Below are 14,599 nucleotides of genomic sequence, written 5' to 3'. Positions count from 1 at the left end.
TAATGACCTGGCTTAGGGTGTATCTGAGCCTAGTTTAAGCCAACCCAGATTCGAGGGGAAGGAACATAGACTATGCCTCTTGAAAAGGGTGTCAAAGTCACATTGGAAAAAGGGCACTGGGAAAGGGGAGAATTTGAAAAATATAAACTGTCACACACTGACATTATAATACCAAGTTCAGTTCAGTTCAGTCGCTCAGTCGTGTCTGACTCTTTGTGACCCCATGGACTGCAGCACACCAGGCTTCCCTTTCCATCGCCAACTCCTGGAGCTTTCTCAAACTCACGTCAATTTGTTGGTGATGCCATACAACCATCTCATCCTCTGTTGTCCCCTTCTCCTCCTGCCTTCAATCTTTCCCAGCATCAGGGTCTTTTCCCATGAGTCAGTTCTTCACATCAGGTGGCCAGAGTATTGGAGTTTCATATATATCCTTCCATGTTAGAATGTCAAGCATTTAAATAATGTTAGCTTCTCTGTCTAGTAAAATCACTGTGGGACATTTAGGATACTCAGGTTAGTCATTTTGTGAGAAAATAAACTGAAATCATGGGTGATAGAACAAAATTAAGGAGAAAACTTTCACAGTTGTCTAGGTTGTTTAAGGACTTACTTTAAGGTTATTATCCAATTCTTAAAACTCTTCAAACTAGTTGATGTCTTCAGTTTTTTAAAAATTTAGCTGTATCAGTTTGCGTTCTTTGCTTCTCATAATTTGGCAATCATCTCGTTTTATTAAAGGGCCAGCTTATCACAAGCTTACTGAGATTACTGTCTTGGTGAGATCTTAGTATGTACAGTGAATATAAGCAAGGCAGCTCTGGAGTAAGATTCTTGTTGTGGTCCTCGTATTTTTCTTCCTTTTTCTTATGTGCTGTCTTACGAAGCATTAATATTGGATTGTGCAGGGAGCCTCGGGGTCAGTGCCAAGGCTTGTCAGCTCCTGTGTCCTCACACCTGCCTGCCTTGGGATTGCCTTGCTCTCCCAAGAAAGAAGTTAGTGTGTGAGTGAAAGGCCTGAAGCTGGAAGGTCGGCAGCCGCCACTGACAGGCTGTCCGCTTTCCCATCTCCTAGTCCAGCGGGTGCTGGCCGCTTGCTGCCCCAGGCAGCCTGGTGCCTGAGCGGGGACTTGACTGGCGGTGGCCCGCAGACTGGGGCTGTGCTGGGACTGTCCACAGTGTAGGGCGAAGTAAGGGCAGAATCTGGCACAGGCGTCTGGAAACCATAGAAGTTTTGTGCTTGGCTTTTGTATGTCTTATATTTTTAAATTTCATTTTTCTAGGAATTCCTCCCCATTGTATTTTACAAAGTATTGGTCTGTGACAGGTTGGAAATGAAAACAAAACTGGTCACTTACCACTGATGGTTTGAAGAACAGGGGTCTAAATTATACAAGTAAGCCAACTTTAGAAACCTTTTCATTTCCTCTTCTTTGATAATTTTTTGAAAAAGATATTCTATAATGTGTGTAAGTAGCCGGTGCCTGTAACTGGTTAATCTTGAAAAGTTCTAAAAAATGCAGCCAGCCACAGATTGCAGAGGGCTGCAGCTACAAACTCCAGTTGGAGCCCACCTCTCTGGTGAAGGAGGGCGAAGGCTCTTCTCACTTAGAGGCAGAGAGTTGGCAGCCCCAGTTGTACATCTTCAGCCACGGGCCACAACCAAGTAGAGAACCACACAAACAGCAGAGAATTCTCTTAATTGTTTGGAAGCAGAGGAGTCAGTATAGCAGGGAGCAGCACTTAGGACTTCTGATTCCATAGTGGACACCGTCCCACAGACTGACCAGCTCACATGCCAGGCTCTCTGAATCCTCAGTCCTGCAGAAAGACAGATAGGAACACCACCACTAGGGTTGAGTGGTGGTTAACAGACTTGCACATGGAACTGTCCAGAAAGGTCAAGGAAGGCTTGATGGGGTGGCCAATTTGAGAGTTGATAGCACAAATTGAATTTTGACAAGCAAATGAAAGCTCGAATCAATAAAGCAGAACCACATTCTGTCATGGAACGGTTTATCCTCTAAAAAAGTTTAGACCTACTTTTTAGAGGTTTATGAAGGATTTTGCCATTGACTTTTGGCCACGGAGAGGGATCTGGATTGTGCGTTATTTCTGGTTTAGCACCTCCCTGACACGCTCCCTGTCACGCATCTTGCTGACCAGGGAGCGGCGTAGGGTTAGGGTGCCAGCCCTCGCAGGGAAAGTCCACATGTAGCTTGTGCTCAGTCCCCTGAATGAGGGCGCCTCTGTACCTTTGGTTCCGCTTCTGGGGATTCAGCCAACCAGGGATCATGTAGGTCTGTAAAGGAGGTCAGTCCTGGGTGTTCATTGGAAGGACTGATGCTGAAGCTGAAACTCCAGTACTTTGGCCACCTCATGTGAAGAGTGGACTCATTGGAAAAGACCCTGATGCTGGGAGGGATTGGGGGCAGGAGGAGAAGGGGACGACAGAGGATGAGATGGCTGGATGGCATCACTGACTCAATGGACATGAGTTTGAGTAAACTCCGGGAGTTGGTGATGGACAGGGGGGCCTGGCATGCTGCGATTCATGGGGTCACAAAGAGTCGGACACGACTGAACTGTAGTGTTTATTCACTATTGAAAAAGATCTGCATAGAAGTGGACCTGGGCAATTCAAACTTGCGTTATTAAAGGGTCAACTCTAGTGATTTTTGTTATCACTAGTGCATCATTTCTTCTGACCACTCCAAAGATGGAATGTTTCTTTTCAGGAAGCAATTTATACTATATTTATTCTCCTTACTGTCTAATTTGGAGAGCAAAAGAGATCACTAAAATAAAAGATTTTGAAAATAGGCAGTAAAATTAACACATTTTGCTTTCCTATGAGATATTTCTGACAGAATTAGAGCCTGATTTAAAGGGGGTGGTGGTGGTAAGTTACATTGTTTATAGATAACAACCAGTTTTGAACAGAGGTGAAATAGGGTTCCCAGCCTTCTAGTAGTTTGTTTAACAAATATTTATTATGCTGCTGTGAATCAGGTGCTGCTCTGAGTGGAGGTGGTGGGGGTGGTGGAAGGGGGCTGGTAGTGGGAAACAGTGATTATCTGGGTATAGGTCTCAGGTCTCCTCAGGCTCACCTGCATACAACACATCATAGGGAGAGAACAGAGAACAGTGTTGTTATGTTAGTGTATCAGTAAAATACATTTTAACCAGTAGATTTCAAATATTGTACACTGAAAAAACTTATTTTCTTTTCCAGAATATGACAGATACCTAGCATCTAGCAAAAGAATGGCAGCTGCTTACCTTGACCCAAACTTGAATCACACACCGAGTTCAAGTACCAAGACTCACCTGGGTACTGGTGTGGAGCGTTCTCCTGGGGCCATGGAGCGAGTATTAAAGGTCTTTCATTATTTTGAAAGCAACAGTGAGCCAACCACTTGGGCCAGTATTATCAGGCATGGAGATGCAACCGACGTCAGGGTGAGTATGTTTTCCTGGGATACACCCTCAGTATGTGTTTAGGTTAAATGTTAATGGCACACACCGAAAAGGCAGGGTAATAATTGTTATTCCAATATATCAGCGATGCTAGCTTTTCTGTGTAGTATTTACTGAGTTAATATGTGACTGACTAGAGTTTTAATTTATGTAAAATTTCTTAGAAAAATAACTGCATCATATATAATGCCAATATATAATTGACTTGTTTTTCTTACCTGTTTTTTAGAAAAACATTCTTGAAATACATAAGAAACAAAACAATTAAAATAGCCTCTAATTGTGTTGAAATAAATTGTTTTCTAGAAAGTGTAATTTTGAATCTGTTTGCATGATTTCAGACAGGACAGATTCTTAAAAAACAAATGCCTTCTGTATACACACGCCTGATGAGGTTCTGGGGATGTGAAAGATCCTGCCTAGATAGCCTCCAGTCTGTTGTAGGTGGGGTCCCGGGGGGCCTTAACCTCAGCATGGTGCAGACGGCACTTCCTGGGGTCCCAGTGGCTGGGGCCTGCAGGGCGTCACTGCATGAGGACGTGGGAGTCGCTGGACCGGCTTCCTCTGGGCGCTGGTGAGAGTGGGTGGTGAAGAGTTGTGGGGGCAGCACCGTGTGGGCAGAGGTTGCTGAGAGGAAGGAGTGAGCACCAGAATTTCAGAAAACCGAGTTCAGAATGTAAGCTGTCAGGATGTTTATTTGATCAAGTGTTGAGGAAGCCCCTCCTCCCTGCTGCTCCTCTACTTCGTCCATATCCATCTTTAAGGAAGACAAACGTCCAGTGAGGAGGACCGTCAGATATACTCCTTCCCTTTTATTATAAGGAGATTAATTTGCTACTTGTTAACTTATATGCCTTAACTGTTTTTAAGCACAATAAAGGGAGTGGTAGAACTTAGACTTAAGGCTATATGTTACATATAAATTATATGTAACATTGTTACCTCTGTGATATTGTAATACTGACTATTCAAATGGATTATTAAAAGGAGAGACATTCACTTAGAATTGAAATATGTGTTAGCATCTATCCATGTGCTGTACTTGAAATAGTCTCTTTTCACAAAATTTTTATGACACTTGCTGACTTTTTCTAGTTTATCTATAGCTCTGTTTCATATTTAGCCTTATAAATGCAATCTCTGGAGAGGAAACTTTGTAAATGTAAGGTTTATGGGAAGGCTGTTAGGGCATATGTAGTTTTATAAATTTCAGATACAGGAGAGGAAATTCTTTAAACTGTTGCATCCTTAATAGACTTCAGAGTATTTGTGCAGGACGGGAACATTTCAAAGATTATGAATTTCCCAAGACATTTAGGAGATGTTAGAGTTTCTTACATCAGGAGTTTCACTCTGGGAAGGCTCCGTGGCAGATGTGCTGTGGTTTTAACATCATACATGCTGCACATGAGAGGATTCCTACCATGGAAAGAACCAGTGATCACTGGGCGTGTGTCAGCCTTTAGCCAGTGTTAGAACCTTACCAGGCATCAAAACATTTGTATTGTGAAGAAAAATTTAAATAAGATAGAAACACATAAGTTATGAGAACATATTTGTCAGACTTCTGTGAAGATCAATATTAGTAAATCTATGCGGCCAAAGAGCAAGTTGTTCTACTTCACAGTAATTGATCACTGTTTAGAATTTAGCAAGTCTTAGCAGTTGGTGCTTGATTTTCAGCATGAGGCAGAGAAACCTCGATTGGCACGGATTGACCCCAGCCCTCCCCAGGAATAGCATGAAATCCATATGATACTGGATCAGTGTGATGGCAGGTGGGAATTACTCGTAACCCACTTTCATCTAGTGCTGTAACATCTGAAAATGCAGGATTTTCGTGTAAATTAAGATGGATCTAAAAGCCAACCATTTTCTGAAAGGAGATAGCCTGTTGTTATCTAGAGTTGCTTAGTAATTAAATTGAGTCTCAGACCCTGTTGCTGCACTGCCCGATGCACTGCCCAATGTGGTAGCAGTATGCCACTGCTGAATACTTGAGTGTAGCTAGTCTGAGTTGATGTTTTCTAAGTGTGCTGGAAAGGACTGAAGCTGAAACTCCAATACTTCAGCCACCTGATGCGAAGAGCCGACTCAGTAGGAAAAGATCATGATGCTGGGAAAGATTGAAGGCAGGAGGAGAAGGGGGCGGCAGAGGATGAGATGGTTAGATAGCCTCCCTGACTCAATGGACATGAGTTTGTGGAAACTCCGGGAGATGGTGAAGGACAGGGGAGCTTGGCGTGCTGCCATCCATGGGGTGACAGTTGGCCACAACTTAGCGGCTGAACAACAACAGCAAAGTAAAAATAAACCCCAGGTTTCAGAGATGTAGTATGAAAAAGGGATGTAAAATATCTCATCAATAATCTGTTAGTTTTGTTCTTGGCATGCTAGGTTAAAGGAAATGTATCATTAAAATTAAATTCACTTGTACCTTTTTACAGTTTTTTAATGCGGCCACTAGAAATTTTTAAACGGTGTACGTGGCCTGCATTATGTTCCTGCTGGACAGCTGTGCTCTGTAGAAAGTAGTTGTCTGAGAGGCTGCCTGACTCAGGAGAACCAAAACCTCTGCAGGTTCCTTTTTACCAGGAAAACTCAGGATTCTTGTCATAATTCATTACAGAAGTTTTCAGTTCTTTAATTAACAAAGTTTACTCCTATTACATATGTGTGCTAATTACACACTAATAGTATGGCGGTCGCTGACAGGACTCACAGGCCTCCACTGTGAGTAGGTGGTGTGTACAGAGCAGCCGCAGTAGGAGAACCGTGCTCATTGCAGGGCTCTGGGTGTCGCAGGCCTGGGCCTCGTGGCCGTGACACTCCTGGCCATCACCTGCCACGCGTGCAGCGCCTGGGTGTGAGGAGGTGGGATCTGTGAGATGGGCACACGGGCACGCTCCACCTCCGTAACCACCCTGCCCTGTGGCCACGTGCCAGCAACATCAGTGCAAGTTGTAAATCCAGTCATGATTCCTAAACAGGGGTACAGGCTCCTATGTCCCGCCCGAGTAATCAGTAGCCCATGGTCACAAACATCACTTCTCTTGACCATAGCCTAGTTTCAGTGCCATGTCCCAGGCAGCCCTGGAGATAAGTTTGGGGTCAGTGCAGAAGAGCCAAGGTTAGTATATGGAGAAGATCCAGATTCTACCAGAGAAATCTTCTACTTAGTAAGAAGGGCGGTGTTTACGTCAGACTGTTATCAGCGATGCCAGATGCAGGGTAGCCCTGAAACAGGGTCTTCAGTGGCCCTGGGGGAAACACCTTGTGTCTCTGAAGTGTAAACCAGATACATTGTCAGCCACCAACATGTGGTATGAAGGTGTCTGTAAGAGCAATGAGGACGTAGAAAGTTCATTTTGTAGGCTGTCTTTGAAAACTCCAGTAAATGATATTGGAGCACCAAGAGATGTGGACCCAGAAGGAAGTCCTGTAGTGAATGCCAGAGGCTGGCCCCGGCCCCACCTGCCAGCCCCTTCTGGCCTCTTAGGTCTTTGTAAGTCTTTACAGCCGTGGCCGTGGTTCCATCCCGTGCTCTGCTTAGGCCACACGCTACCCCATTCTGGTTGGTCTCATTTTCAGTTGAAGACCTAATGCTCCCACAACTGTATCTCTGCCTCTCTTCTCTGTCTTCACTTTTCTTCCTCCAGAAGAGCCATCCAGTGCTTCAGATGAAGGGTTTCCCTTTCTTTTAGGTAAGTAGGCCCCTTGCAGCGTCTTTTACTGCTTTTGCTCACACCCAGCTTGTCCTGTCCATGTTGTCTTTATATGTACCTGGAACCCACACTTCCCGGGGCCTCCCCCGCACACCTTTCTTGGAGCCCTGCCGTCTCCTGACTGATGCCCACTTTCCCCGTTGTCCCTGCCCCGTCTGTTCACAGCCCACCACCTGAGCCGTCCTGTTCACACGAGAGCCAGAGCACATCACTCCTCCACTCGGAGCCTTCCACACCTTCCTCTCTGGAGTGAACACGCCAGCCCTGCAGGAGACCCCACCTGCTCCTCTCCCACTGTGCCCTTGCCCTGTGGCCTTCTGTCCGGCACTACCCTCTTCTCCTTCCTGCTTCCTGTCTCTCAGGAGCCGGTCTTCCCATCAGTAATCTGCTCAGAACCCCCAGGAGCTCCCTGTTCTTCAGTGACCCCCTGGGACCTACGGGATTGGCTCCTTGTCAATCCTTCCAGAACATGGCATGTCCTTGCTGATGCCTTGTCTTAGTTCAGTGACAGCCACTTCAGACTCGTGATCTGCACAGCTGGATGGTCACACACTTGTGTTAGTTAGGCCCCTGAGTTTGTGGCCATTTGTTATGGCAGCAGCGAGGAACTGAGGGTGATTGTGGATCTTGAAGACAGAAGTGCCTGCTTTGTCCTGAGGATAGTGAGGAGGGCCTCGCGTCTGCTGCTGGACCAAGGGCAGGAGATGTGCTGCCTTCTTCCAGAGCAGGGCTGAATTTCTGCATCTTGTTTTGGTAACTGAATGATGACAGGTTCTGATCTGTACAGGTGTGATCAGAGAAGACGGTAGGAACCTGTTGGTTTCCTGAATGTGAAGAGCATCTGAAGGAGAGTGCACTGAGAACACTGACCCCTGGACATAGTAAAAGACACGTCAGTCCTGATGAGCGTACTTGGCCATTCACAGGCATGATGAGATGGATAGTGTTGAGAGTTATGCTCATGGCTTCAGCTATCTCCTCTCATAAACAGCGAAGTGCTGCAAGTTACCCACGAGGAGATAGCTGAACGTATCAGATAGCACTTTTCTCTTGTCCCCTGCCTCACCTTCTTCACAGACAAATTCTCTGCTGTATTGTTCATTGTCACGTCCTTCTCCTGCTCAGCTCTTGACTTTCAAGGGTCAGGCTCACATGCTGTCATCGTTAGATCACTGGCACCAGACCAGATCACCTAGCTCTCTAGGTGATCACTGAATGAATAGGGCAGGGGCACACGTCAGAGTAAATGGATGGACATGGAGGACAGAGCTGCATGAGTGTTCTCCACCCAGGGAAGGAGAAGGTCACTTCCTTTCAGAGCGCTGTCTGAATGATAAGTGGCCAAGCTGAACCAACCAAAATCATAACAAGAACTTCCAGAAACAAACAGAATGACAGCTTCATCTCACTAGTTAGTAACCATGGAAATTTAAATTTTAACAGCCCCCCCAATCTTGGTCCATCAAATTGATAAACGTCTTTTTTTTTTTTTTTAAAGGTTTTCAGTGTTCTCTCTTCTCTGTCTCGGTGTTGTTTGCTGTAAGAAGCAGACACTGTTTAGGTTAGATTCATAATATAGGACACTTACAGAGTTACAGAAAAAGTCTCCATATGTGTAATTCCTCATATAAATGGAAACGATGAAAAGTCACAGGACCTAGCAAACATGTTCACTGTTGTAAAAGAAAAAAATAAGGGAAATTTTACAGAATATGTTTGAAGGAAATGGTGGTTAAATAATAATGCTATTTGCTGATTGTACATTACCAAATTCAGTCCACTTAGTGAAATGGTTATAGCTTCAGGTACCACTGCCATTGGTTCCTACCTTCTGTTTCCAGTTTCCAAATCTTATAAGGATGGGTACTGTGTCTACCTTCCTCATAACCCCAAATCTGCAAGAATGTTCAGACCAAGTAGCTATCAGTGAATACTTATTAAATGAATGAGTGACTAGAAATGCCCTGATTTAGCCTATTTAATGAGTATACTGATCCTACCCTGTGATTAATCGATTAACATACTTTCCTGAACGCCAGACCCATATAACCAAGTGCTTACTGGGCATTTCTACTTAGATATTCTAAAAAGCTGAATCTAAAATCCATAGAAATGTACTGGTCATTTTGCTGTCCTGTTTCCAATCCGTCTTCACATGAGTTTTTGTTTCACTGAGTGACATAAACTTCTGCTTAGCTGTCTGAGGCAGAATGCACTCATCTCCTTTCCTTTATCCTCATATTGGCTGTCTTCTCAAGGTCACCAAGTCTTGGTTATTCTACCTCCAAAATATTTTTAAAGTATATTTATTTCTGTCCATTGTTGTGTCTACTCCCCTTATTCAAACCACCAGTTTTTCCCCTTAAAATACTGTAATTACTTTTATTAGTTGTCCTTAACTTTATTTTTTAGCTATTTCAACCTGTCTCTTCTCTCATCTTCAGACTACACCCTTGCCTTCCTGAATTTCTTTTTTCTTTTTATTATCAAAGGGTAATTGCTTTCCAAAATTTCGTTGTTTTCTGTCAAACCTCCACATGAATCAGCCATCGGTATACATATATCCCCTCCCTTTTGAACCTCCCTCCCATCTCCCTCCCCTTCCACCCCTCTCCGTTGATATAGAGCGCCTGTTTAGTTTCCCAAGCCATAGAGCAAGTTCCCTGTGGCTGTCTATTTTACATATGGTAATGTGAGTTTCTGAGTTCCTCTTTCCATACATCTCACCCTCTCCTTCTCTCTCTCCATGTCCATAAGTCTATTCTCTATGTCTGTATCTCCATTGCTGCCCTGTAAATAAATTCTTCAGTACCATTTTTCTAGATTCTGTATATGTGCGTTAGAATACGATATTTATCTTTCTCTTTCTGACTCACTTCACTCTGTGTAACAGGTTCTAGGTTCATCTACCTCATCAGAACTGACTCAAGTGCATTCCTTTTTATATGACCCACTTTCTAGAGTAACGGAAATAAAAACAAAAGTAAACAAGTGGGACCTGTTTGCACAACAAAGGAAACTATAAGCAAGGTGAAAAGACAACCCTCAGAATGGGAGAAAATAATAGCAAATGAGACAACTAACAAAGGATTAATTTCCAAAATGCACATATAACTCGATAGAAAAACAACCCAATCAAAAAGTGGGAAAAAGACCTAAACAGACATTTCTCCAAAGAAGACATATAGATGGGTAACAAACACATGAAAAGATGCTCAGTATCACTCATTATTAGAGAAAGGCAAATCAAAACCATAATGAGGTATCACCTCACACTGGTCAGAATAGCCATCATCAAAAAGTCTACGAACAATAAATGCTGGAGAGGGTGTGGAGAAAAGGGAACGCTCTAGCACTGGCGGTGGGGATATAAATTGATACCGCCACTATGGAAGATGGTATGGAGATTCCTTAAAAAACTAGGAATAAAACCACCATATGACCCAGCAATCCCACTCCTAGGCATGTAATCCTGAGGAAACCAAAATGGAAAAAGACACATGTATCCCGTTGTTCACTGCAGCACTATTTTATAATAGCTAGAACATGGAAGCAACCTAGATGTTCATTGACAGATGAATGGATAAACATTTTCAGATCCAGTGTTGGCGTGAGCTGAAGGACAGTCTGTAATGTTGTCTGTTGTAGTTGGTATAGTTTTGTTGGTGTGCAGTTTGGCTGTACTTATCGAAATGTCACACTGTCAGTAGCTCTTGACTCTGCACATCTGTCTCTAAGCAGCACTTGTGCATGTGTGTGACGACAGCTGGCAGGGTACTTGTGGCAGGATTACCTGCACTTACATCCCCATTTTGCCCTAAAACAGGGAAGCTAAAAAAGAAAATAACCCTCCCCTAGCAGTGAAATGGCTGAATTGCTGTGTTCGTGATGAGATGCGAGCATCATACAGACACTGGCTGCTTTTATTTTCAAATTTGGGAAGAACCCTTTCCTGTGAATATCTAGTGTGAGAATTCAGTCAGGAAAACTTATGTGTTTCCAAGGCCTGGGCTGTGATATAAATGAGTCAACAGAGGTTACAAAGTAGCTAAGTATTGTTTTGTGTATTGTAGGACTGGTTTATCATGAGCCTTTAAAGCCAGGATGAGAAATTTAATTTGGATCCCATGAGTGGCATATTAAAAGCCCTCATCCTGTCAGTGCTCTAGAGACAATCCCTTTTCTAAAGATAGGTATTCCAGAAATCATACACAAATATACTGACGTATGTGTGTGTTTTGTGGATGTGGTAGTGTTTTAAGTATTTAGTTCTCAAGTTATTTGTTCAGTTATCCAGACTGAATAGTTGGCTCTCAGAATTGCTTGTTACTGAGGACTTATGTGCATTCAGCATCAAGTATTTAAGTGCCTCCTGTACTCACAGTCTTGGCTGCTGTCCCTGTGGAATGAGAAGTGACATTTCTCAGAGTCCTGGAGAATGAGAATTAGAACCGAAATCAATATGGAAGCATAATGGGAAAGCAAAGAGCGAAATAAAAGGAAATGTCTGTGTTTATTGTTTTTTTTAAGTGGACAGTGAAATTGCTAACTGTAGGATCAGGTTTAGGTACCAGATCCTACAGTTTGGGGACTCTGGTTACACAAACCCAGACTTGATATTATTCTGGTGTCTTCTGGCAGTGTGATGGAGTGAACTGACGGAAATACTGTCTGTTCCATTAAGACCTCAAGACTAGGAACCTGCTTTCCCCCCTAGTCAGCACCACATTTTTTGGACCAAATCCCTGTAATTTACATCGCTTCCCTGCAGGTGGGGTCCAGTGTGTGCCCATGAGTCAGAGACATGAGGGTATCCTGTGAGAGAGGTCCCAGAGAAGGTGGGGTTCCTCCTGGGGTGTTGATGGCAAGCCCGAGTGTAGGGAATGGTTAGCACCCTGCCTTACACCCTGCATCTGGGTGTGGAGGGTTCGCCTGACCAGGAGCACTGCAACAGGATGAGAGACGCAGGTGTGGTGTGGAGCCCTCACAGGAGCCGGGTTGCTCTGGACCTGTTGCTGCTGGGGGATGTGGAGTCGAGGGGGGACGGCTGGGTGACGAGAGTCTGTGCTCTCGGTATTGAGCTGGCAGAGTGGCAGCAGGAGACAAAGGCGCTTTTGTGGGAGCTTGAAAGAGGGGCCAGCTCCTATCCTTTGCAGCCCAGGGATTTGGATGTTGTCAAGGAGAAGCTGCACAAGTCGCCTTTCAGAGAATTAGCAGAAAAAGATGTCCCTTCCTGTAGGCAGAGTTCCCACCCCAGAGCACAGGTTTGCAGGCGAGCTCGGGGCTGGATCTGGGTTCTGTCCTCCCAGTTCCCCCAGCACCCCACTGGACGCCCTCTGGTAGTGCTCGGCCTGCACCGTCGATCAGAGCAGCCCTGAATCCAGAAGCCAGAGGGATGCTTTATGCTCATCCCAGTCCCCCTTCCCTCATAGCTCAACTGGTAAAGAATCCACCCACAATGCAGGAGACCTGGGTTTGATCCCTGGGTTGGGAACATCCCCTGGAGAAGGAATAGGCTACCCACTCCTGTATTCTTGGGTTACCCTTATGGCTCAGCTGGTAAAGAATCCACCTGCAATGTGGGAGACCTGGGTTCGATCCCTGGGTTGGAAAGATCCCCTGGAGAAGGGATAGGCTGCCCACTCCAGTATTCTGGCCTGGAGAATTCCTTGGAATGTGTAGTCCGTGGAGGCACAAAGAGTCCAAGGAGACGTGATTTTCACGTTCAGTCCCCCTGCCTGAGTTCTGCAGGCTGTAGATCCAGTGCGAGTTCATCTTCTTCCTAAAGCTGCTGATGGCTCTTCCAGCGGGTCCTTTCTCTGTGGAGCCACATGTGCCCCGTCTCCGTCTTGCCCCCACCACTGCTGGGCTGCATGCACAGCCCCGTTTTGGGGACTGAGGAGTCTGCGAGGGTGGTTGGCAGGTGCAGGAGCGCAGCACACACCCTGCCCATGGTGTGGACACACTGGGTCCCTGACAGTTCTGTATACAGTACACGTTATTGTTTATCTCTTCTTTGGGGTAGGGTTGGGAACCCTTAATTGTTTTACCAACAGCATTGTGTCACAGAAAAGAAATACTAGTGTGTGCAGAACTTTTACATTGTAAGTTATATGATAGCTTCAGTTAATTGCTAATTGTTAGAAACCAGTGCTTTCTCTAGTGGACAGTACTGATTTTTAATAGACATTTTCATGTTAATATCTGCATTATTTAAGAAAACTTATTAATGGCCTAAAAGGTTGAGAAGAGTGCAGTGGACTGTGATTCACACGCCCTCCTGGACGGACGGCATGTGGTTTCCTTCGTATTCCCAAGTGGGTCTCCCCATGTGTGCTGCCCACTTACAGACGTGTGCACACGACTGCCACACCTCTGAGGGCACCTTGCCACAGCTCGGGGTAAATGCCACCTTCTCTAGGGGGCCTTCCCTGATGCCCTCCTTCAGAGGTTGCCCTCATCTCCTCTGAACTCATGGACACACATGTTGGAAGCATTAGGTTGGGGGCTCTTGTGGATTGCTGTGTATTAACCAGTAGAGAGCAGATGGTTAGGCCCAACTTGAGGTAGCTTCTTATATGTCATCAGTATTATCAGAAACATGACTTTGATTATGTATTCCTAAATGTGTAATGATACTAAGGTTGCAGCTTGTTCTCAGCAATACTGTTGGTTTGGAAAGTATAACCCTCCCCAGGTCTCATTCTTAGGAAGCCCCCCAAGGGGTGGCCCATGTGTGGATGAGTTGGGGTGATGCAGTGGTGGAGCTGCAGAAATCAGTAAAGAAAGGGGCAGTGCCTCTTCTTGTGGTTTTAAAAACATTTTTCTTTGTTCATAAAAATACTATTTGTGAAAAAAGATTCCTAAGTAAAATTAAGTGATTTATTTAAATTGATACTCTTTTTACCAAAGATTTCTGATGATTAACTGAAAGAAATGAACGTTGCATTATTTTCTAGCATGCAGTTTTTGTTTATAACAGTCATTTCTGTGGGGGGTATGTTTTAGGGCATCATTCAGAAGATAGTGGACAGTCACAAAGTAAAGCACGTGGCCTGCTATGGATTTCGCCTGAGTCACCTGCGGTCAGAGGAGGTTCACTGGCTCCATTTGGATATGGGTGTCTCCAATGTGAGGGAGAAGTATGAACTTGCCCACCCACCAGAGGAGTGGAAGTAAGATTACAAACCTACTTTGGGGTGACTCGGACGTGATTTGTTTTGCATATTAGAAACACACACGAGAGGTTGATTATCTATGTTTAATTTTCTCACTGATGGTCACTGGGACTCCTGTACACATAGAGGTGGCCGGTAATTGTTAACCAGCACTCTCTGCTGCACTTGGGTGTAGCCCGTCTTCGGGCACCCCTTACGTGGACTTGCTTGAGGCGT

General features: G+C 44.8%; 1 protein-coding gene across 12 annotated transcripts in view; it reads left to right on the top strand.

Moving 5' to 3' along the window:
- PTK2 (protein tyrosine kinase 2) overlaps window positions 1-14,599 on the top strand; it is a 208,749-nt gene that overhangs the window by 62,298 nt on the left and 131,852 nt on the right. For 11 of the 12 annotated variants that reach the window (XM_065902560.1, XM_065902554.1, XM_065902550.1 and 8 more), the window contains 2 exons: window positions 3,236-3,462; window positions 14,214-14,380. In XM_065902560.1, the coding sequence (XP_065758632.1) occupies window positions 3,268-3,462; window positions 14,214-14,380 (362 nt within the window). In that variant the 5' untranslated portion in view covers window positions 3,236-3,267. Of the gene's footprint in view, window positions 1-3,235; window positions 3,463-14,213; window positions 14,381-14,599 lie in introns of those variants that run through there. The other variant, XM_065902559.1, reaches the window with a different exon arrangement.

The sequence above is a fragment of the Muntiacus reevesi genome, chromosome 12 (assembly GCF_963930625.1).
Source record: "Muntiacus reevesi chromosome 12, mMunRee1.1, whole genome shotgun sequence".
Lineage (NCBI taxonomy): Eukaryota > Metazoa > Chordata > Mammalia > Artiodactyla > Cervidae > Muntiacus > Muntiacus reevesi.
The sequence above is the reverse complement of the archived record's forward strand: the minus strand, read 5'-3'. Positions and strand labels throughout refer to the sequence as shown.